Genomic DNA, 24,858 nt, shown 5'->3' with positions numbered 1-24,858 from the left:
CAGCACCAGCGCACTGCAACGGCTGAACAGGGTGACTCACCCACACTGCGGGAGAGCCTGGGGTCAGATACCGCTTGGAAATCTCAGGCAGACAGGGCCTGAGCTGTGCTGAGGATGGCAGAAAACAGAAGGACGTTAGATCATGTGACAACAGGGGGCGGGGCTTAGCATCCTGCTGCTAGAGATGAGTGCAAGATTCTACAGGGACCCTGAAGTAGAGGATGGGGAACTCAGGTCGGACAAGCGGGGGCCATACACAGAGAGGGTAGCGCGGTACAGGAGGGGTGATCAGAGAATAGTCAGAACGTAAGCAAGGAGACATACACGGAGATAGCAGCGCAGTACAAGAGGGACAGGCAGAACTCTAAACAAGGACAGAACCAGATCAGAACCAGGCAAGCATAAAGTAGCACAGGCACAAAGCACAGACACAGGCACAAAGCACAGACACAGGCACAACAGGGTCACACACACTCGGCCAAGGGTCAGAGTATAAGCGAGGAGGAATGAGCAAACAATGAGGCTATAAGAAGCCTCCCAGAATCCCATAGTGAGGCTGTCCAGATTAACCTCTGAACTGCCTAATCCCACAAACTATGCAGATCATGACATATAGGGTTTTGATGTCATTAGACAACACCCCTCCTCATTACAGAGATGCACATCACCTGATTTACTTAATTGGTAGTTGGCTCTCAAGCCTGAACAGCTTGGAGTAGGACAACATGTATAAAAAGTATCATGTGATCAAAATACAACTTGCCTAATAATTCTGCACACAGAGTATAAGACCTCACAGCTCACAGTGCATGTCAGACCAAATGAGAATCATGAGGTCAAAGGAACTGGCCAAGGAGCACAGAGACAGAATTGTGGCAAGGCACAGATCTGGCCAAGGTTACAACAGCATTTTTGCAGTACTCAAGGTTCCTAAGAGCACAGTGGCCTCCATTACCCTTAAATGGAAGAAGTTTGGGACCACCAGAAGTCTTCCTGGTCGTCCAGCCAAACTGAGCAATCATGGGAGAAAAGCCTTTATGAGAGAGGTAAAGAATAACCCGAATATCACTGCGGCTGAGCTCCAGAGATGCAGTAGGGAGATGGGAGAAAGTTCCACAAAGTCAACTATCACTGCAATCCTTCACCAGTCAGGCCTTTATGACAGAGTGGTCTGGTGGAAGCCTCTCCTCAGTGCAAGACATATGAAAGCCTGCATAGACTCTTGCTAAAAAACACATGAAGTACTCACAGACCATGAGAAATATGATTCTCTGGTCTGATGAGACGTAGACCTTTTTGATGATAATCCTAAGTGGTATGTGTGGAGAAAACCAGGCACTTCCCATCACCTGCCCAACACAATCCCAACAGTGAAATATGGTGGTGGCAGTCCAGCACCTCAAGTGACCGGCTGCTGCAGTGATGTTGCTTTTCCTTTGGGGAGGGTAATGTTATGCTCAGAGGCAATGGAATTCTTTTCACCAGGTAAGGCACTCACACACAACACATTCCAAATCCAGGCCAGGAGGGGGAGCTCAAGACCCAGATTCAGGGGAGCTTCCCTAGGCTTTATGTATCCTGACCTGGAGGAGGAGCTAGTTAGTTGTTCAGAGACACTGAAGTAGAAGGAAGTCTGGTACTGAGTGCAGACAGAGAGGCCTGGCAGCCACGAGGGAGCTGCAGCCTCTGTAAGGAGTGAGAAGATCTCAAGGGTTGGATGTGGAGTAGCCAGAAGGGAAGGAGCACAGGAGGGGAACAGAGCTCAGAGGGGAACTGTGGCAGGACACCCTCAGAGCTGAAGCGCAGTGTTGGGAACTGGGAGCCCAAGGCTTTTTTGGGACTCTAGGACACAGAGCAGAACTGGAGGGCACGACACTACACGTTAACTGCCCGCACCACGCCTGAGATGCAGCAGCACCTAAGGAGCCCGAGGCATGATAGAGTCCCTTTAAAAAAGCTCAAGCTGCCCGTCATGCAGGTACCTGTCTCAGAACAGGGGAATAGAGGACTCTGCAGGAAGTTTCAGGCAGTGGATACCTCACCTTTAACGACGCTAGTTGGAAAGGCTCACGGATCTATACTGGTACAGGAGAACTCTCACTTGCCTCTGAGTCGGCCGGACCACTATCATCCGTGCCTGCTACCCTGAACTGTGGCCTGTCACCCACAAGTAAACTAGGTAAAGTCTTACAACTTGTCTCCTCCCATTTATTCACTGGCTATACCATCTATGCCACACACCATAGGACCCCTGGGGACCCTGCTTCACCTGTGGGAAGTGTAACATCTGGGCTGCCGCAACATCCCCCAGGGGACCCCTTTAATGCAGCGTCGGTCCCCCATTGACCAAACTCCACAGGTGGCATCACGACAAACTGAACATTTAATCCCCTTTAACGTTGATGCCCAGGGCCATTGACTGGGCCGCAGCCACCATGACATCCCCCTTTGTGACCGGACCCGGTACCGAGTACCCCACTGCCCTGTGGGTACGTCAGCAGCTTCATGCTATGGGGTTGTTTTTCAGCTGCAGGGACAGGACAACTCGTTGTCATTGAAGAAAATATGAATGCGGCCATTCATACAGTACAGAGGTATCCTGGAAGAAAACTTCTTACAGAGTGCTCTGGACCTGAGACTTGGCCAAAGGTTCACCTTCCCACAAGACAATGACCCTAAATACACAGCTAAAAATAACAAAGGAGTGGCTTCAGAACAACTTTGTGACCATTCTTGACTGGCCCAGCCAGAGCCCTGCCCAGCCCTAAATCCAATTGAGCATCTCTGGAGAGACCTGAAAACTCTTAATGGTTCGTAGGGGATCGATTACTTATTTCTCACTGCAAAATGCAAATAAATTTATGTAATGTATACAATGCGATTTTCTGGATTTTATTTTTGACATTCTATCTCTCAATGTTAAAATTAACCTACCCTTAAAATTATAGACTGTTCATGTCTTTGTCAGTGGGCAAACTTACAAAATCAGCAAGGGATCAAATACCTATTTCCCCTACTACATATATATATATATATATATATATATATATATATATATATATATATATATATATAATATATATATATATATATATATATATATATATATGTATATGCAGAGTGAATAGAAGAAACGCAATAGCACTCACCAATCTAGCAGTTCAAATGTCTTTTATTGAAACGTACAGCGGTACATCTTCACGGCTCGGGAGGGTGAAGAGAACACAGGAGTGCAACAAACGAGACGACGGCCGTTTCGCGCTGCAACCAAGCGCTTCTACGGGTCCATGTCAGAGAGGAAGTGACGCTGGGATAAGTAGGTGAGTGACCACGAACTCCTCCCGCGCAAACCTCCAATCGGACAACAGAAAGTGCACAGTGCATATAAAAACAATTAAAAACAAATGCAAAAGAATATTGATACAAGGAGCAGTCCACGAACAATCAGAGAGGCAGTCTTATATTACTATGGTTGGTATACTATCGCAATATGGCATTCTACAGCAACGGCATCCAATAACAAATACTAGAACTCACCTATCCTATAAGAAGAAAGAAAGAGTATCTACTGCATACAAACACAGACAGAATCTATGAAACAATAAGAAAACACTGCAGCGTAGATATACGGGAGAGAACAAACATAAACACAAAAAAAGAAGAGAGATATAATGCAAGACATAAGCATTCTTGCAAGGTTACCTTATAGCAGTGTTCCCCAACTCCGGTCCTCAAGAGCCACCAACAGGTCATGTTTTCAGGATTTCTTTAGTATTGCAAAGGTGATAATTGCATCACCTGGACAGACAAGCATTCAATTACCTGTGCAATACTAAGGAAATCCTGAAAACATGACCTGTTGGTGGCTCTTGAGGACCGGAGTTGGGGAACACTGCCTTATAGAAACACAGACATATCCAGTCTATCATTTAGACCAGCTGGGCCAGTGGCTCGTGTCCGCATAATCCATTTAGCTTCTTGTCTTAACAATATTTTATGGAGATCGCCACCCTGTGCCGGTAGGGTAACTTTTTTGATATCGAACAAAGTCCAGCTCACCATGATCGACATCCTTGGAGACTCGGAGCACGGAGCTGCTGTGTCAGGGCATAGACAATCAAAGAAGAAATGAGAAATCCAGCTCAACGAGGTAGTGAAAAAAACTTCCTTCTTTGTTCACTTGGAAATATATTCAGTGGAGGATAAAAACATCAGCAATACAAAGGATAAAAAGCGATATCAATGCGTTTCTGGTGACAAAGCACCCTTAATCATGATATATGACATACCTCATTGAGCTGGATTTCTCATTTCTTCTTTCACTTTTTCGATGCCCACAAATGTTAACACCTCAGGGTTACCACCATGGTTCTCCCTGACGTGATTAATCAGTCTCGGAACACCCTTCCCTGACCGGATTGATTTAAAGTGCTCTCTGAACCACATGTACAATCTGCGGATAGTCTTGCCAATATAGAACCTTCTTTATAAATAAAGATTATTATTATTATTATTATTCTGCAGGGACAGAACACTGCGTAAACCACATATTCCGTTTTGCATGAAATAACCTGACGAACGTGGTGTGTAACGGGGCCAATATTGACCACCCGACCCAACAAATGAAACTGACAATACTGACAATGACCACACCAGTAATTGCCTACGGGCGCAGCTTGTTCCAACCAAGTAGATCTCTCTCTTACAATACGATTGCGTACCAGTGTGTCTCTGATGCGTGTGCCCCGTCTATTAGATACCAGGGATCCTCCTACAGTCCTCGCTGCTAACTCCCTGTCTCTCTCTAATATATGTCAATGCCTGCGGATCGAAGCTCTAATCTCCCTATCCAAGGGGCCATACTGAAAACAAAAGGTAAACCGTTGTTTAGAACTATCTGGTGGCTTCTCTTTCAACCCCCGTGGTGTAGCCTCCACCCGTTCCAGTGCGGAACCCAACAGCCCATCTGGATACCCTCTGTCACGGAGCCTACACACAAGCTCTTCCGACTGGCGTTCAAAGCCTCTCTGCGTGTTGTTCACGCGCCGTGTCCTTAAAAGCTGACTATAAGGTAATGACCTCTTAATATGGTTAGGATGGAAGCTATTAAAATGTAAGATGGAGTTAACTGCAGTAGGTTTACGGAATATAGAAGTACATATACTACCTTCTACCACTTCCACAAATACGTCCAAAAAGTCTAAGCTTGAACCCCCAAATTTATGGGTAAACGACATTCCCATGGTGTTACAATTGTTGAGATAACTGACGAAGGAATCAAACTCAGCTTCAGTGCCGTCCCAAACCAAGAACAAATCGTTGACATACCTCAAAAAAAGTTTGATATGTTTCAAAAACATGTTATTTATTGACTAGATATAATCCTCTTCAAATACGGCCATATACAGGTTACCAAAAGTACATGCAGCCGGGGTCCCCATGGCAGTCCCAGTGGTCTGTCTGTACCATGTGTCCAAGACGGTGAAGGCATTGTGAGTTAAAATAAAATCCAAACCCCCACACACAAAATCAATATACCCCTGACTCTTATCGGTAGTTTTCAAAATACGTCTGATCGTATCTACCCCCAGCCTCTGTGGGATGTGGGTGTACAGACTCACCACATCAATGGATGCCAGGGAGAACCCCGGCTGCCATACAAAACCCTGAACCTGACTCAAGAACGAGTTAGTGTCCTTGATGTAGGACGGCACGTCAGTGAGTAAAGGACGTAACAACCAGTCAATGTACTGGGATAGGGGCTCAGTGAGTGACCCTACCCCAGATACAATGGGTCTCCCGGGGGGCGCAATGGTAGATTTGTGAATTTTGGGGAGGTAGTACCAATGAGGCCTAATGGAAAAACTAGGAAGCAACCTCTGCCTTCCTTTGAGAAAGAATCCCATTTTACACTGCCTTCCTAAGAAAAGTGCAAAGTTCTCCTTTAAATTTCTGGGTGGGGTCACCCTGCAACTTGGTGTAAATTGAAGTATCTGACAATTGTCGGTCAGCTTCTACCAAATACGATTCCCTAGGCAACACGACCGTTTTACCCCCTTTGTCGGCAGGGCGTATGATGATATCAGTCCAGCTGGCTATATCCTTCAATGCTTTTGTTTCGCTGACAGTAAGATTGGGGGAGCTTTTTTATATACCAGAGCTTCCATGTCTTTTAAGACAAGTGTCTCAAATAAATCGATCATGTTGCCAGGGAAAACAGGAGGTATGTACGTGGAGGGGACCCCACCCATAAATGGGGCACTGTAGCTCGGACCGGGGGTTACCACGTCTGGTATCACATTAGCAAGACTAAGTAGTTGTTTAGCATCCTCATGTAAAACCGCAAGGGCATCATCCTGAGTATTTACCATAAAACCCAAAGGTCCCACGGCACAGGGGCGTTCACCCTCCAACACTTTAGGCTCTGTAGAGCTGGACAAAAAATATTTATACAGATGCATTTTCCTCGTAGCTTTAAATAAATCAATTTGAAAAGAAACAAAATCAAATCCATCAGGTATGCAATAATTAAGACCTTTAGTTAGAACAGAAAGGTGAGCAGAGTCCAAACTGCGATGTGACAAGTTCACCACAGAATCTTCTGGAGAAGTCTTTAATACCGTTCCTGTCTCCACGAGACATACTTCCTTTTGCGTCGCCACTCGGGGCCGGCATTTGCATTTGCCTCTCCTGGACCTGAGACTTGGCCGAAGGTTCACCTTCCCACAAGACATAACATGGCAGTTAGACAGGGCAGGAGACAGGTAAGACAATCTAAATCTATTCCCTGCTCATTTGGAACAGAACAAATATTCACCATATGTATTTTTATATTCTATATCCTGGCTGCTGCATTCACTCACATTCACTGCCCTTGCATTAACTCTTTACACTCCATCCATATCGGCCCCTCTGTCCTTTCCTCTCCTATGTATAGCACTCATGCTCTGTTCACATTGCTTAGCAGTGCAGATCCATTCAGTCCCACCATCCAACACAAGAGACGCTCTCACAAATCACTTAACCATCTGCTCACCCTTTCTATCCTCCTTCTCCTAGTCGCTGGAGACATCTCTCCCAACCCCGGCCCCCCTTGTTATAGCCAGTCAAACCTCCCAACTGCTACACTCAGAAACCCCTCTAACCTTATTAATATTCCCTGTATGCCTTCTGTCTCTTTCAATTGTGCCCTTTGGAATTCTCGCTCTGTGTATAATAAACTCTCCTTCATCCATGACTTCTTCCTTTCTAATTCTCTTAATCTCCTGACTCTTACTGAAACTTGGATCCAGCAGTCAGACACCACTGCTGATGCTGCTCTTTCATATGGTGGACTACACTTTTCTCATACCCCAAGATCGGACAACAGAGCAGGTGGAGGCGTTGGTCTGCTCCTTTCACCCAAATGTACCTTCCAAGTTATCTCCCACGTACCCTCACTTGCATTCCCTTCCTTTGAGGTCCATGCTGTCAGACTCTACATCCCCTTCTCCATGCGAGTGGGGGGGGTGTATCTCCTCCTGGCTCCTCTCATCAGTTCCTGGATCACTTTGCCACCTGGCTTCCTCACTTTCCTGTGACACCCCCACCCTCATCATGGGTGATTTCTACTTCCCCATTGCTTTTCCCCTCTCCCCATCTGCTTCTCACCTTTTATCCCTAACCTCCTCTTTCGGCCTCTCGCAGCATACTAACTCACCAACACATGAAGATGGAAACTCCCTCGACTTGGTCTTCTCCCGGATTTGCTCAGTGGATGATTTCACAAACTCCCCTCTCTCACTCTCTGACCACAACCTTCTTTCATTCTCTATCAAGAACTGCCATCCCACTCAGGTCACTCCCACTTTCCACACTTATAGAAACATACAGGCCATTAACACCCAGAAACTTATGAAGAACTTGCAGTCCTCATTGGCCCCAATCTCCTCCATCTCATGTCCTGATTCTGCTCTGAAGCATTACAAGGAAACCCTGCAAAGTGCCCTGGATGAAGCTGCACCTCCTATACATAGAACAACTCAGCACAGACGGCGACAACCGTGGCACACGCTGCAAACACGTTTCCTGCAGCGGTGCTCCAGGTGCGCCGAACGTCTGTGGAGAAAATCTAATCTACCCGAAGATTTCATCCATTATAAGTTCATGCTAAAAATATACAACTCTGCCCTTCACCTCTCCAAACAAACCTATTTCAACACCCTCATCACCTCGCTGTCCAATAACCCTAAATGTCTCTTTGACACTTTCCATTCCCTACTTAACACAAGAGTGCAGGCCCCAATCACGGATATCCACGCTGACGATCTGGCCAATTAGTTCAAAGAAAAACTTGACCACATTCGACAGGAAATCATCTCCCAATCTCTTCATACCATGCACTGTCCTCCCTCCCCCACTGCATCTAGTTCACTCTCTGACTTTGAACCAGTTACAGAAGAAGAAGTAATCAGGCTCCTTGCATCTTATTGCCCAACCACTTGCACCAGTGACCCCATTCCATCACATCTCCTCCAGTCCCTTTCCCCGGCTGTCACCTCTCACCTAACAAAAATATTCAACCTTTCTCTCAGTTCCGGTATTTTTCCATCCTCATTTAAGCATGCCATCATACATCTATTACTTAAAAAACCATCCCTCAATCAAAACTGAGCCACTAATTATAGACCTGTCTCTAATCTTCCCTTCATCTCTAAACTCCTCGAACACCTGGTCCACTCCCGTCTTACCCGCTATCTCTCAGATAACTCTCTTCTCGACCCTCTTCAATCTGGTTTCCGCTCTTTACACTCTACTGAAACTGCCCTCACTAAAGTCTCTAATGACCTACTAACAGCTAAATCTAATGGTCACTACTCCATGCTAATTCTCTTGGATCTCTCCGCAGCATTCAACACTGTGGATCATCAGCTCCGCCTCACTATGCTCTGCTCCATCGGCCTCAAGGTCACCATTCTCTCCTGGTTCTCCTCCTAACTCTCTGACCGATCCTTCACTGTATCTTTCGCTGGTTCCTCCTCCTCTCACCTTCCTTTTACTGTTGGGGTTCCTCAAGGATCAGTCCTAGGCCCCGTCCTCTTCTCGTTGTATACTGCCCCTATTGGACAAACAATCAGTAGATTTGGTTTCCAGTACCATTTCTATGCTGACGACACCCAATTATACACTTCTTCTCCTGTTATCACGCCGACCTTTTTAGAAAACATCAGTGATTGTCTTACCGCTGTCTCTAACATCATGTCCTCCCTCTATCTGAAACTGAACCTGTCAAAAACTGAACTCCTTGTGTTTTCTCCCTCTACTAACCTACCTTTGCCTGACATTGCCATCTCCATGTGCAGTTCCACCATTACTCCAAAGCAACATGCCCGCTGCCTTGGGGTCATACTCGATTCCGAGCTTTCATTCACCCCCACATCCGATCACTGGCTCGCTCTTCTTATCTGCATCTCAAAAACATTTCTAGAATTTGCCCTTTTCTTACTTTCTGCAAAAACTCTTACTGTTTCACTTATTCATTCTCGTCTGGACTATTGTAACTCTCTACTAATCGGCCTCCCTCTTACCAAACTCTCCCCGCTCCAATCTGTCCTGAATGCTGCAGCCAGGATCATATTCCTCACCAACCGTTACACCGATGCTTCTACCTTGTGCCAGTCATTACACTGGCTACCCATCCACTCCAGAATCCAGTACAAAACTACTACCCTCATCCACAAAGCACTTCATGGCTCAGCACCACCCAACATCTCCTCCCTGGTCTCAGTCTACCACCCTACCCATGCCCTCCATTCCGCTAATGACCTCAGATTAGCATCCTCAATAATCAGAACCTCCCATTTCTGTCTCCAAGACTTTACATGTGCTGCGCCGATTCTTTGGAATGCACTACCTAGGTTAATACGATTAATCCCCAATCCCCACAGTTTTAAGCGTGCCCTAAAAACTAATTTGTTCAGATTGGCCTACCGCATCAACGCATTAACCAACTGTCCATGTGTGGCCCATTAAAAAAAAAACAAAACAAAAAAACAAAACCATAATCAGGTTCCTCGCATCATGTTCTCATACACTTTATGCAGTTTATAGCCCTCTGTGTCTGTACTGCTACATACTTAGTTAACTGGTTTATGCAGCTTTACATGAACACCCGAGCCTTACACTATGGCTGGTCCGAATAACTAAAGCAATTGTTACCATCCACCTCTCGTGTCTCCCCTTTTCCTCATAGTTTGTAAGCTTGCGAGTAGAGTTGAGCGACCTTGACCTTTTTAGAGTCGAGCCGGGTTTCGCGAAACCCGACTATCTCAAAAGTCGGGTCGAGTGAAATCGGCCGATTATGACGTAAAGTCGGGATCGACCGAAACACGAAACCCAATGCAAGTCAATGGGGCAGCATAGTCGGCAGTGAGTGGGGGCCAGGAAAACACCTAGAGTGCCCATTTTAATGTCAAAACCATCCATTCTTCTTAAAGAAGCTTGTCAAGCGTAATTTACCTTATAATAATTGGAAGGCATTTGAAATTGGGGGTCATTTGGCTAAAGTTGTGTGGGGTAGGGCTGGTTCAAGTAATTAGTGGGCCCAGGAAATCTGGACCACGTCACGGCAGTGGAGCAGGGAGAGGTAAGTATTTCAACTTTGCAAGTGCTGTGATCCTGAGCAAGCAGGGGGGGCCCACTTGTTGGCATTGGCACTGGCACAGGGCCCCTCAAAGTACAGCGGTGTGTTTGCACGGCGGGGGCGCCTCCCACCGGCAGCAACACTTTTGCGTACTATGAGAGGCCCTGTGCCAGTGACGTCGCCAAATAGTATTCCTCCCCCCACCTGATGAAGGAACCTGCACTTTCATCTGCACCTTCCTCTTTGTCCCCGTGTAAGGTGGTATGGTATGCGGGAAGAGCAACCTGACTTTCAGCAGGGTCACAATGTTGTTGTGTAGCATGCACGGGGAATGTTGCGTTATGGGTCAATGTACCAGCAGACTCATCTATCACTGGCTGGGCAATGGGCACGATGAAGTGGAAACACAGATATAGGCCCAAAGAATAAAGTGGGCTAAATGCAGTTCAAAATTGGTAACACAGGAATAACCAGGGGGCATTGCAGTGGAGGACAACTGGAATGAGAGGCTGACACAGAGAGTAGGGCCAAATCAGTAAGTAGTCGAAATGCAGTTCAAAATTGGCAACCGTAGTAAACAGGCGGCACAGCTTTGTTCAGTGGAGGAGAACAGCAAGGAGTGGCAGACACCGATAGTAGGCCCCAACCCAATTAGTAGGCCAAATGCAGTCTAACATTAACAACTACTTAACGAGAGCCTGAAAATGGAATTTCAGGACAGGAAACCAGGAGAACAGCAAGGAGTGGCAGACACCGATAGTAGGCCCCAAACCAACTAGTACGCCAAATGCAGTTGTTCCATTTAACCACAATTTAATGAGAGCCTGAAGATAGAAGCTCAGGAAAGGCAACCTGGGGAACACCTTGGAGTGTAACACACCATCTCTCTCCACCCCATACCCATTTTGTAGGCCTAATGCAGTGTACTTTTCTACAACTACTAAACGAGAGTCGGAAGACCGAAGCAATGGCAAGGAAACCTGGGGAACACCTTGGAGTGTAACACACCATCTCTCTCCACCCCATACCCAATTTGTAGGCCTAATGCAGTGTAGTTTCCAAGAACTACTAAACGAGAGCCGGAAGATCGAAGCTCAGGAAAGGCAACCTGGGGAACACCTTGGAGTGGAACACACCATCTCTCTCCACCCCATACCCAATTTGTAGGCCTAATGCAGTTTAGTTTCCAAGAACTACTAAACGAGAGCCGGAAGATCGAAGCTCAGGAAAGGCAACCTGGGGAACACCTTGGAGTGTAACACACCCTCTCTCTACACCCCATACCCAATTTGAAGGCCTAATGCAGTGTAGTTTCCAAGAACTACTAAACGAGAGCCGGAAGATCGAAGCTCAGGAAAGGCAACCTGGGGAACACCTTGGAGTGTAACACACCCTCTCTCTACACCCCATACCCAATTTGAAGGCCTAATGCAGCGTAGTTTCCAACAACTACTAAACGAGAGCCGGAAGATCGAAGCTCAGGAAAGGCAACCTGGGGAACACCTTGGAGTGTAACAAACCCTCTCTCTACACCCCATACCCAATTTGTAGGCCTAATGCAGCGTAGTTTCCGACAACTACTAAACGAGAGCATGAAGATCGAAGCTCAGGAAAGGCAACCTGGGGAACACCTTGGAGTGTAACACACCCTCTCTCTACACCCCATACCCAATTTGAAGGCCTAATGCAGTGTAGTTTCCAAGAACTACTAAACGAGAGCCGGAAGATCGAAGCTCAGGAAAGGCAACCTGGGGAACACCTTGGAGTGGAACACACCATCTCTCTACACCCCATACCCAATTTGAAGGCCTAATGCAGCGTAGTTTCCAACAACTACTAAACGAGAGCCGGAAGATCGAAGCTCAGGAAAGGCAACCTGGGGAACACCTTGGAGTGTAACACAACGTCTCTCTACACCACGGAAGGGCTGATTCTTAGGAAGGAAGGCTGTTGGAAATAAGCATTGCGCGTCCGAGGGTGATTATATTCTTATTAGGTATATACTCACCCTCGGACGCGCCCTGCTTCTTTATTTGGAATGAATGTTTATTTGCAATGTGGTGTTGACTTTCTCTATTATTTTGGTAATTAATGATTTTATTATTTTCATTGTTTTGCATCTTCTCGGCAATAATATAAAGAAGACGCGACAGGACAACACTCGGTGGATGCCATATCTGTGTTTTCAATTTAAAAAACCTTTCAGTTAACTACTTGCAGGAGAAAGTAATTGTAGCTGGTGGCCATTTTTAGTACTGTACCAGATTTTAGTTGTGTGTTTGTTTTTAATGTTAAAATGTCTGCATTTGATATCTCACCAGTATTTTCTTTTTTATAAGCAAAATACTTTTTTTTTTATTTTATGATGTTGGTTCAAGGGGTACACGGGCAGCAGTAGACAGGTCAGTGGAGGCCTAGTGGAAGGAGGGACCGCAGACAGGCTTCGAAGCCCTAACATAATAAATTGGGCTGCCTGTAGGCAATTTAAAATTGGTTCCAGGGGAACACGGGCTGCAGTAGACAGGTCAGTGGAGGCCTAGAGGAAGGAGGGACCGCAGATGCGCCAATGTTTCCCCCATACCAAATTTGTAGGCCTAATGCAGTGTAGTTTCCAACAACTACTAAACGAGAGCCGGAATATCGAAGCTCAGGAAAGGCAACCTGGGGAACACCTTGGAGTGTAACACACCCTCTCTCTACACCCCATACCCAATTTGAAGGCCTAATGCAGTGTAGTTTCCAAGAACTACTAAACGAGAGCCGGAAGATCGAAGCTCAGGAAAGGCAACCTGGGGAACACCTTGGAGTGTAACACACCCTCTCTCTACACCCCATACCCAATTTGAAGGCCTAATGCAGCGTAGTTTCCAACAACTACTAAACGAGAGCCGGAAGATCGAAGCTCAGGAAAGGCAACCTGGGGAACACCTTGGAGTGTAACAAACCCTCTCTCTACACCACGGAAGGGCTGATTCTTAGGAAGGAAGGCTGTCGGAAAGAAGCAGGGCGCGTCCGAGGGTGATTATATTCTTATTAGGTATATACTCACCCTCGGACGCGCCCTGCTTCTTTATTTGTAATGAATGTTTATTTGCAATGTGGTTTTGACTTACTCTATTTTTTTGGTAAATAAAGATTTTATTATTTTCATTGTTTTGCATCTTCTTGGCAATAATATAAAGAAGACGCGACAGGACAACACTCGGTGGATGCCATATCTGTGTTTAAAATTGAAAAAACCTTTCAGTTAACTACTTGCAGGAGAAAGTTATTGTAGCTGGTGGCCATTTTTAGTACTGTACCAGATTTTTGTTGTATGTGTTTGTTTTTAATGTTAAAATGTCTGCATTTGATATCTCTCCAGTATTTTCTTTTTTATAAGCAAAATACTTATTTTTATATTTTCTGATGTTGGTTCCAGGGGTACACGGGCAGCAGTGGTGTGGTCAGTGGAGGCCTTGTGGAAGGAGTGACCGCAGACAGGCATCGAAGGCCTAAAATAATAACACATGGCTGTAGGCAATTTTAAATTGGTTCCAGGGGTACATGGGCAGCAGTGGTGTGGTCAGTGGAGGCCTAGTGGAAGGAGTGACCACAGACAGGCATCGAAGGCCTAAAATAATAACACATGGCTGTAGGCAATTTTAAATTGGTTCCAGGGGTACACGGGCAGCAGTGCCCTGGTCAGTGTAGTAGTAGTTGAAAGAATGGACCGCAGACAGGCATCGAAGGCCTAAAATAAAAAAATTGGGCTGGCTGTAGGCAATTTTAAATTGGTTCCAGGGGTACACGGGCAGCAGTGGTGTGGTCAGTGGAGGCCTAGTGGAAGGAGTGACCGCAGACAGGCATCGAAGGCCTAAAATAATAACACATGGCTGTAGGCAATTTTAAATTGGTTCCAGGGGTACACGGGCAGCAGTGCCCTGGTCAGTGTAGTAGTAGTTGAAAGAATGGACCGCAGACAGGCATCGAAGGCCTAAAATAAAAAAATTGGGCTGGCTGTAGGCAATTTTAAATTGGTTCCAGGGGTACACTGGCAGCAGTGGTGTCGTCAGTGGAGGCCTAGTGGAAGGAGTGACCGCAGACAGGCATCTAAGGCCTAAAATAATAACACATGGCTGTAGGCAATTTTAAATTGGTTCCAGGGGTACACGGGCAGCAGTGGTGTGGTCAGTGGAGGCCTAGTGGAAGGAGTGACCACAGACAGGCATCGAAGGCCTAGCATAACAAAAATGTCAATACAATGGTATTGTCAGTGGCAGGCATTGAAGGATGTCAGCGCATAGACTAAACATTGGTGGAGCTGTGAGATAATTTTGCAAGTGGTAGAGCACTGTTTGAGCTGGGGTGGGGGGAAACTGTCTTGTGGCCGGCGGTACAGGCCCAGGGCCCCTCATATTACAACGGTGTGTCTGACGTTGGGTGCGCACCACCACCGCCAGAGACACTTTATTGTACTAGGAGGGACCCAGTGGCAGTGCCGTCGACCAAAAGCGGGCTCACCCACCTCTTCAGACAAACTGCACTCTCACGGGTGCTGTCGCCAAGTGTCGATACCACGGCCCCGTGTGGGGAGTTTGGCCATTTAGTGAGGTGTAAACATGTCGTATGCTGGACAATCAGGTGCAGAAAATTACGAGATTGGAAAAGGCATTCAGAATAGTCCACAGGCAAGACCTTTTCATAGGAAAGCTAGGTGTCAGCCGGGCAAGGTGGGGCAAAAGATTTCGAAATCCAGTTGTGGTTCATTTTAATGAAGGTTAGATCATCTACATTTTGGGTAGCCAGACGAGTCCTTTTTTCTGTTAGTATTGAACCTGCAGCACTGAATACTCTTTCTGATAGGACACTAGCTGCCGGGCAAGCAAGCTCCTGCAATGCATATTCTGCCAATTCTGGCCAGGTGTCTAATTTTGATGCCCAGTAATCAAATGGGAATGACGGTTGAGGGAGAACATCGATAAGGGATGAAAAATAGTTTGTAACCATACTGGACAAATGTTGTCTCCTGTCACTTTGAATTGATGCTGCAGTACCTGTCCTGTCTGCGGTCATAGCAAAATCACTCCACAACCTGGTCAGAAAACCCCTCTGGCCAACGCCACTTCTGATTTCTGCCCCTCTAACTCCTCTGGTCTGCTGGCCCCTGCAGCTCGTGTGAGAACGATCACGGGCGCTGTGTGCAGGGAATGCCAGAAGCAAACGGTCAACAAGAGTTGATTGTTTGGTTGCTAATATTAGTTCCAAGTTCTCATGTGGCATTATATTTTGCAATTTGCCTTTATAGCGAGGATCAAGGAGGCAGGCCAACCAGTAATCGTCATCATTCATCATTTTAGTTATGAGTGTGTCCCTTTTGAGGATACGTAAGGCATAATCCGCCATGTGGGCCAAAGTTCCAGTTCTCAAATCTGCGGTTGTGCTTGGTTGAGGGGCAGTTTCAGGCAAATCCACGTCACTTGTGTCCCTCAAAAAACCAGAACCCGGCCTTGCCGCGCCACCAATTTCCAGTGGCCCCGGAAAAGCTTCCTCATTAAAAATATAATCATCCCCATCATCCTCCTCGTCCTCCTCCTCCTCTTCGCCCGCTACCTCGTCCTGTACACTGCCCTGGCCAGACAATGGCTGACTGTCATCAAGGCTTTCCTCTTCCTCAGCTGCAGATGCCTGATCCTTTATGTGCGTCAAACTTTGCATCAGCAGACGCATTAGGGGGATGCTCATGCTTATTATGGCGTTGTCTGCACTAACCAGCCGTGTGCATTCCTCAAAACACTGAAGGACTTGACACATGTCTTGAATCTTCGACCACTGCACACCTGACAACTCCATGTCTGCCATCCTACTGCCTGCCCGTGTATGTGTATCCTCCCACAAAAACATAACAGCCCGCCTCTGTTCACACAGTCTCTGAAGCATGTGCAGTGTTGAGTTCCACCTTGTTGCAACGTCTATGATTAGGCGATGCTGGGGAAGGTTCAAAGAACGCTGATAGGTCTGCATACGGCTGGAGTGTACGGGCGAACGGCGGATATGTGAGCAAAGTCCACGCACTTTGAGGAGCAGGTCGGATAACCCCGGATAACTTTTCAGGAAGCACTGCACCACCAGGTTTAAGGTGTGAGCCAGGCAAGGAATGTGTTTCAGTTGGGAAAGGGAGATGGCAGCCATGAAATTCCTTCCGTTATCACTCACTACCTTGCCTGCCTCAAGATCTACAGTGCCCAGCCACGACTGCGTTTCTTTCTGCAAGAACTCGGACAGAACTTCCGCGGTGTGTCTGTTGTCGCCCAAACACTTCATAGCCAATACAGCCTGCTGACGTTTGCCAGTAGCTGCCCCATAATGGGAGACCTGGTGTGCAACAGTGGCAGCTGCGGATGGAGTGGTTGTGCGACTGCGGTCTGTGGACGAGCTCTCGCTTCTGCAGGAGGACGAAGAGGAGGAGGAGGAGGGGGTGCGAACGGCTACAGCCAATTGTTTCCTAGACCGTGGGCTAGGCAGAACTGTCCCAAACTTGCTGTCCCCTGTGGACCCTGCATCCACCACATTTACCCAGTGTGCCGTGATGGACACGTAACGTCCCTGGCCATGCCTACTGGTCCATGCATCTGTTGTCAGGTGCACCTTTGTGCTCACAGATTGCCTGAGTGCATGGACGATGCGCTCTTTAACATGCTGGTGGAGGGCTGGGATGGCTTTTCTGGAAAAAAAGTGTCGACTGGGTAGCTCGTAGCGTGGTACAGCGTAGTCCATCAGGGCTTTGAAAGCTTCGCTTTCAACTAACCGGTAGGGCATCATCTCTAACGAGATTAGTCTAGCTATGTGTGCGTTCAAACCCTGTGTACGCGGATGCGAGGCTAAGTACTTTCTTTTTCTAACCATAGTCTCATGTAGGGTGAGCTGGACTGGAGAGCTGGAGATCGTGGAACTAGCGGGGGTGCCGGTGGACATGGCAGACTGAGAGACGGTGGGAGATGGTATTGTTGCCACCGGTGCCCTAGATGCAGTGTTTCCTACTACGAAACTGGTGATTCCCTGACCCTGACGGCTTTGGCCTGGCAAAGAAACCTGCACAGATACTGCAGGTGGTGCGGAAAATGGTGGCCCTACACTGCCGGAAGGGATGTTGCGTTGCTGACTAGCTTCATTGGCCGAGGGTGCTACAACCTTAAGGGACGTTTGGTAGTTAGTCCAGGCTTACAAATGCATGGTGGTTAAATGTCTATGCATGCAACTTGTATTGAGACTTTTCAGATTCTGTCCTCTGCTTAAGGTAGTTGAACATTTTTGACAGATGACTTTGCGCTGATCAATTGGATGTTGTTTAAAAAAATGCCAGACTGCACTCTTTCTAGCATCGGATACCTTTTCAGGCATTGCAGACTGAGCTTTAACCGGATGGCCACGCTGTCCTCCAACAGGTTTTAGCTTTGCCACGCGTTTTGGGCAAGATACGGGCCCGGCAGATGGAACCTGTTGCGATGTTGATGCCTGCTGCGGCCCCTCCTCCTCCGCTTCAGAACTGCTGCCGCCTGCACCCTGTTCCCCCAATGGCTGCCAATCGGGGTCAAGAACTGGGTCATCTATTACCTCTTCTTGTAGCTCGTGTGCAACTTCGTCTGTGTCACCATGTCGGTCGGTGGTATAGCGTTCGTGATGGGGCAACATAGTCTCATCAGGGTCTGATTCTTGATCAGCACCCTGCGAGGGCAATGTTGTGGTCTGAGTCAAAGGACCAGCATAGTAGTCTGGCTGTGGCTGTGCATCAGTGCACTCCATGTCAGATTCAACTTGTAATGGGCATGGACTGTTAACTGCTTCACTTTCTAAGCCAGGGACGGTATGTGTAAAGAGCTCCATGGAGTAACCCATTGTGTCGCCTGCTGCATTCTTCTCTGTTGTTGTTTTTGCTGAAGAGGACAAGGAAGCGACTTGTCCCTGACCGTGAACATCCACTAACGACGCGCTGCTTTGACATTTACCAGTTTCACGAGAGGAGGCAAAAGAGCTAGAGGCTGAGTCAGCAAGATAAGCCAAAACTTGCTCTTGCTGCTCCGGCTTTAAAAGCGGTTTTCCTACTCCCAGAAAAGGGAGCGTTCGAGGCCTTGTGTAGCCAGACGATGAACCTGGCTCCACAGCTCCAGACTTAGGTGCAATATTTTTTTTCCCACGACCAGCTGATGCTCCACCACTACCACTACCCTCATTACCAGCTGACAATGAACGCCCCCGGCCACGACCTCTTCCACCAGACTTCCTCATTGTTTTAAAAACGTTACCAAACGAACGGTATTTGTTGCTGTCACACAACTTACACGGTGAGCTATAACTTCAGTATGATTTAGCTACCCCTTTACAGGTGGGTGAGACCACAACAAAAATCAGCCACAATGTTACACACTCTGTTGTTGTTGGCAACAAATGAGATGGCACACACGCAGGACTGTCACTGAAGCGCAAATGTAAATATTTATCTCCCACTGATTTGTGTTTGTTTTTTTTAAAAGGGAGACTTCAGAAAAAAAAATTTTTTAAAAAAATTATTTTTTACAGAAGAATTTATAAAACAAATAAAATGAAATGATTGTTTCAGGGAGAATTTAGGAAAAAAAAAAAAAAAAGGCTTTGTAGGGCCCACTGAGTGAGAGAGGACGCACACAGGAGTCAGGAGTGGCACACAAGCCCAGAGGCCAATATTAATCTCCCACCGATTGATTTAGTTATTTTTTTTGGTAGATTTTGGAACCCAAATCAAGCAAAAAAATTAATAGGCTTTCTATGGCCCACAATTGGGGAGAGAGAGAGAGATGGCACACCCAGGAGTCAAGACTGGCACACAAGCAGAAGGGGCAATATGAATCTCCCACAGATTTTTTTTTTTTTTTTTTTTTCAGGGAGACTTGAGAGAAAAAAAAATACAAAAAAAATGATTTTTTTCAGGAATAATTTAGAAACCAAAGAAAATAAAATGATTGTTTCAGGGAGAATTTAGAAAACAAATAAAACAAAAAATAGGCTTTCTAGGGCCCACTGAGTGACAGATGACGCACACAGGAGTCAGGAGTGGCACACAAGCCCAGAGGCCAATATTAATCTCCCACTGATTGATTTAATGATTTTTTCAGGTAGAATTTAGAACCCAAATCAAGCAAAAAAATTAATAGGCTTTCTATGGCCCACTGAGTGAGAGATGGCACACACAGGAGTAAGGAGTGGCACACAAGCCCTGAGGCCAATATTTTTCTCCCACTGATTGATTGATTGATTTTTTCAGGTAGAATTATGAACCCAAATCAACCAAAAAAATAAATAGGCTTTCTATGGCCCACTATTTGTGAGAGAGATGGCACGCTCAGGACTGGCACACAAGCCCAGAGGCCAATATTAATCTCCCATTTTTTTTTTTTTCCAGGGAAAATTTATAAACCCAATAAAAAAAATAATAATAAATAGGCTTTCTATGGCCCACTATCTGAGAGAGAGAGATGGCACGCTTAGGACTGGCACACAAGCCCAAAGGCCAATATTAATCTCCCACTGATTGATTGATTGATTTTTTTCAGGTAGAATTATGAACCCAAATCAACCAAAAAAATAAATAGGCTTTCTATGGCCCACTATTTGTGAGAGAGATGGCACGCTCAGGACTGGCACACAAGCCCAGAGGCCAATATTAATCTCCCACTTTTTTTTTTTTTCCAGGGAAAATTTATAAACCCAATAAAATAATAAAAAAATAGGCTTTCTATGGCCCACTATCTGAGAGAGAGAGAGATGGCACGCTTAGGACTGGCACACAAGCCCAAAGGCCAATATTAATCTCCCACTGATTGATTTATTGATTTTTTCAGGTAGAATTTAGAACCCAAATCAAGCAAAAAAATTAATAGGCTTTCTATGGCCCACTGAGTGAGAGATGGCACACACAGGAGTAAGGAGTGGCACACAAGCCCTGAGGCCAATATTTTTCTCCCACTGATTGATGTTGTGATTTTTTCTGGTAGATTTTGGAACCCAAATCAAGCAAAAAAATAAATAGGCTTTCTATGGCCCACTGAGTGAGAGATGACACAGACAGAGATGGCACTCTAGCAGAAATGTCAATCTTAATCTCCCACAAAAAAAAAAAGGAACTGTCCTTCAATTACTATCTCCCTGCAGTAATCTCAGCCAGGTATGGCAGGCAGCAATAAGGAGTGGACTGATGCACAAATTAAATAAAAAGTGTGGACAAACAAACAAGATAGCTGTGCAGAAAGGAAGGAACAAGAGGATTTGTGCTTTGAAAAATGCAGTTGGTTTGCACATCGGCGTACACACAGCAATGCAGCTATCAGGGAGCCTTCTAGGGCAGCCCAATGAGCTACAGCGCTGAGGAAAAAAAAAAAAAAAGGAGCTTCCACTGTCCCTGCACACCGAAGGTGGTGTTGGGCAGTGGAAATCGCTACAGCACAAGCGGTTTTGTGGTTAATGGACCCTGCCTAACGCTATCCCTGCTTCTGACGAAGCGGCAGCAACCTCTCCCTAAGCTCAGATCAGCAGCAGTAACATGGCGGTCGGCGGGAACGCCCCTTTATAGCCCCTGTGACGCCGCAGACAGCAAGCCAATCACTGCAATGCCCTTCTCTAAGATGGTGGGGACCAGGACCTATGTCATCACGCTGCCCACACTCTGCGTTTACCTTCATTGGCTGAGAAATGGCGCTTTTCGCGTCATTGAAACGTGACTTTGGCGCGAAAGTCGCGTACCGCATGGCCGACCACGCACAGGGGTCGGATCGGGTTTCATGAAACTCGACTTCGCCAAAAGTCGGCGACTTTTGAAAATGTTCGACCCGTTTCGCTCAACCCTACTTGCGAGCAGGGCCCTCATTCCTCTTGGTGTCTATTTTGAACTGTGATTTCTGTTATGCTGTAATGTCTACTGTCTGTACAAGTCCCCTCTATAATTTGTAAAGCGCTGCGGAATATGTTGGCGCTATATAAATAAAATTATTATTATTAATTATTATTATATATACATACTTTTCCAAAAAAGTTGAGGCAGCACACCAAATCCAAAGTTATAAAGTGCTTTTCAATAGCCCATGTGGGTGACTACCTTTCTTTTCTGGGTCCAGACCTTTCTCAACCTGTGCCCAGGACCGAAACGTCGCCACATGGGCTATTAAAAAGCACTTCATAACTTTGGATTTGGTGTACTGCCTCAACTTTTTTGGAAAAGTATTTACAAGGACAGGTATGTGAGGCGTTTGCACCCTACCCCCTAACTGTGCTATTTTTTCATTTATATATATATATATATATATATATATATATATATATATATATATATATATATATATATATATATATATATATATATATCTAATATATAATTGCCTAGAATACTACTTCCTGCAATTTGTGCCAACTTCCGTGGCTTTGTCCGGAGCTAATGTCCGGAGCTAATGTCCGGAGATAAGTGACGTCAACAGTGTCCAGTGTCTGATTGGTTGCCGCCTGCTGCGAGCGACCAATCACAAACGTGCCGTACTGTGACATACTCCGCCCGCCATTTTGGTGTGATTTTTGAATTTTTACCTCACAGCAAGTTTCTACTGCGTGGAGGCGGGCCCAGTGACGTTGCTCTTCAAGCTCCTGCCGAATTTCAAGTATATATGGATTCTAGACTCCCGATTCTTTAGATATATATATATATGTGTATTTTTTTTACTCAAGCATTTTAGATATAGAGCTAAACAATGCAAGGAAGCAGTACAGGATATAGGCACAGCAGACAGTCCAAGGTAAGTTACCTAAATGGGCACTTTGATATTATTATATGTCTCTACGTTTCACATTATTTTATAGTTCTTCCTTTTAGGAAAAGGTGAGCATAATTTCAGTTTCTTTCTCCGGTGCCAAAGACTGCAGAATCATCTTGTTATAAAGAACCTATATATTATTAATAGTTCAGTTGCCTCAAAACCTTGTTAGCATTTGTAATAAGAGAAGAGTTATATTTCCATATGATTGTGTCTTTTATCAGAGATGTCTGTGTGAAACTTTGAAGTAGTGATGGCCGGCCATGGTGAAGGCTTACAATATAATCTGGAAGAAAAACTGTTCTCTTATACGCCCATAAAGCGGAGTGAACTGAAAGCTGAATGACTTCCCGGGGGTTGACAATCATCTTTTTGTTATTGAAAACATTTGGCTTTTTCTGCTCATAGTGTATAAGCTGAAGAATGTTAGTTCCTGGAATATTTTTTGGAAAAGCTGTCTGAAAATGGGGGTCAGTTATATTATTTGGGTAGTGATAGTGTTTTATAAGGTATACAGCTGTATTTGGATACACATTCTCCACATCTTTCATCATTTCATCCCAGGTTTTGTGATGTCTCGGCAGAATAATTTCATCCATGTCATTGAGGGTCACATATCGGCTTTTGTACATATTTCTGTACATACAGTCGTTCAGAGATGAGAGTTGCCCGTAATAACCAATTTGGATTTCACGGTTCATATTTTGGTGCCAGACATTGGATGTTCTTAAATATTTGTCTATTGGCCAAGGTATAATTTCTAGAACTCCTATTGAGACATAGTAATCAAGAACTTGGCAAATGGCTTTACTGCAGCCGTTTTTGTAGACAACCACCTTCTGGGCTCCTAGGAGACGATACATTTCAATAGCCTGGACATATTGCAATACGTTATTCTGGTTTCCGAACATTGTGGAGATGCAAACTGTGAAGTTTACAGAGAAAGGCTGAGGATTGCGGTTCTGTATCTCAAACTTAGGAACGTGATTTGTCTTATGTGTGTTGGACCAATGGATGGAGATGTGCTGGGAAAAGCAGTCCTGAGGCTCAGGACAGATCACATCGGCGGGACCATAATTAAACCCAAACCATTCACGGTGAAATTGTATTTTAGCTTTTACAGAAACATATTCAGGTTCATTTGTGCAATAAAACCAGCAATATAGCTCCTTCATATCTCTACTATGGATGATGGTCAACACTCGCACTTTGCTGGACTCTCTGCCATCATAATAGGCCGATATAATAAAGATTGTATTGCCTTCTAGAGGGGTGATAGTGTCCCTGGAAATTGTCAAATCATTGTTTGGTTTCACTCTTTTTCCATGTAATATATGATAACAGGTATAAGTTAGGATATATATCTTCAAAATCAAGAAGGTCAAGCGTAGCTTCATGATCTTCATGTTCTTTAGAGATATCTACACAAAAGAAATATCACTGGTGGAAATCTGCAAAAGAAAGTGAATGTATTTAATTCAAATTACTAATACTGACCTACAAAGCCATCTATAACCTGTCTCCTCCATATAGCTCTGAACTTATCTCCCGATATCTTCCCTCACGTGATCTCTGGTCCTCCCAAGACCTCCTTCTCTCCTCCACACTTATCCGCTCCTCATCCAATCGCTTCCAAGACTTCTCCAGAATATCCCCCATCCTCTGGAATTCTTTGCCCCAACACATCCGACTATCAACCACATTCGTATCCTTCAGACGGAACCTGAAAACCCATCTCTTCACGAAAGCCTACAGCCTGCACTGACCCCGCTGCCGCCCCATCACTACCGAAGCTACCGCCTCACCAACACCGGAGCTCCTGCAACCCTCAACCTACTGTCTCCTTCCCCACCATCTTGTAGAATGTAAACCCGCAAGGGCAGGGTCGTCACCCCTCTGTATCAGTCTGTAATTGTTAGTTTGCTTACTGTAAGTGATATCTGAAATTTGTATGTAACCCCTTCTCACGTACAGCACCATGGAATCAATGGTGCTACATAAATAAATAAATAATAATAATAATAATATGGGGAAGGGTAAAACACTAATGGAAAAGTGAAGAAGTTGACTACCTAGTAACAGTAGGGGCTCGCTCACACAATCATTTTTTCGATCCGAGTGCTGTCTGTGAAACAAACGGACAGTACTCGGACCAATCTTATTCAATGAGGCGGTGCAGATGAGCTATTTTCTTCCCCTGACCGAATTGCGTGTTAAAAAAATTGCAGCGTGCATTAGTTTTCTTCCAGAAATCGGATGAGACTCACGCATTCAAGAGCATGGTTGTGTAAAGAAAATCGAGTACTATACAGAACTACAGAATCGCATCCATTTTTTATGGATACATTGAAATTCTGCAAAATAGGAAATCGTGAATCATTCATTCCATTCAGATGCGGAGACCTGTGTAGTCTCGAAAGCTTGCAA

At 45.6% G+C, this 24,858-nt stretch overlaps 1 protein-coding gene across 1 annotated transcript; it reads right to left on the bottom strand.

Annotated features, from left to right (window-relative positions):
• Positions 1-22,571: 22,571 nt before the first annotated feature.
• On the bottom strand, positions 22,572-23,837 carry LOC138666304 (glycosyltransferase family 92 protein F13G3.3-like). The gene has a single exon (XM_069754531.1). It carries the CDS (start codon positions 23,835-23,837, stop codon positions 22,572-22,574), a length of 1,266 nt encoding a protein of 421 aa, XP_069610632.1.
• Positions 23,838-24,858: the final 1,021 nt, after the last annotated feature.

Source organism: Ranitomeya imitator, chromosome 2, assembly GCF_032444005.1.
Source record: "Ranitomeya imitator isolate aRanImi1 chromosome 2, aRanImi1.pri, whole genome shotgun sequence".
Taxonomy (NCBI): Eukaryota; Metazoa; Chordata; class Amphibia; order Anura; family Dendrobatidae; genus Ranitomeya; species Ranitomeya imitator.
This window is presented reverse-complemented; position numbering and strand designations above follow the sequence as displayed.

Coding starts and splice junctions, on each gene's coding strand:
- LOC138666304 (XM_069754531.1), bottom strand. CDS start 23,837: ATGAAGATCATGAAGCTACGCTTGACCTTCTTGATTTTGAAGATATAT.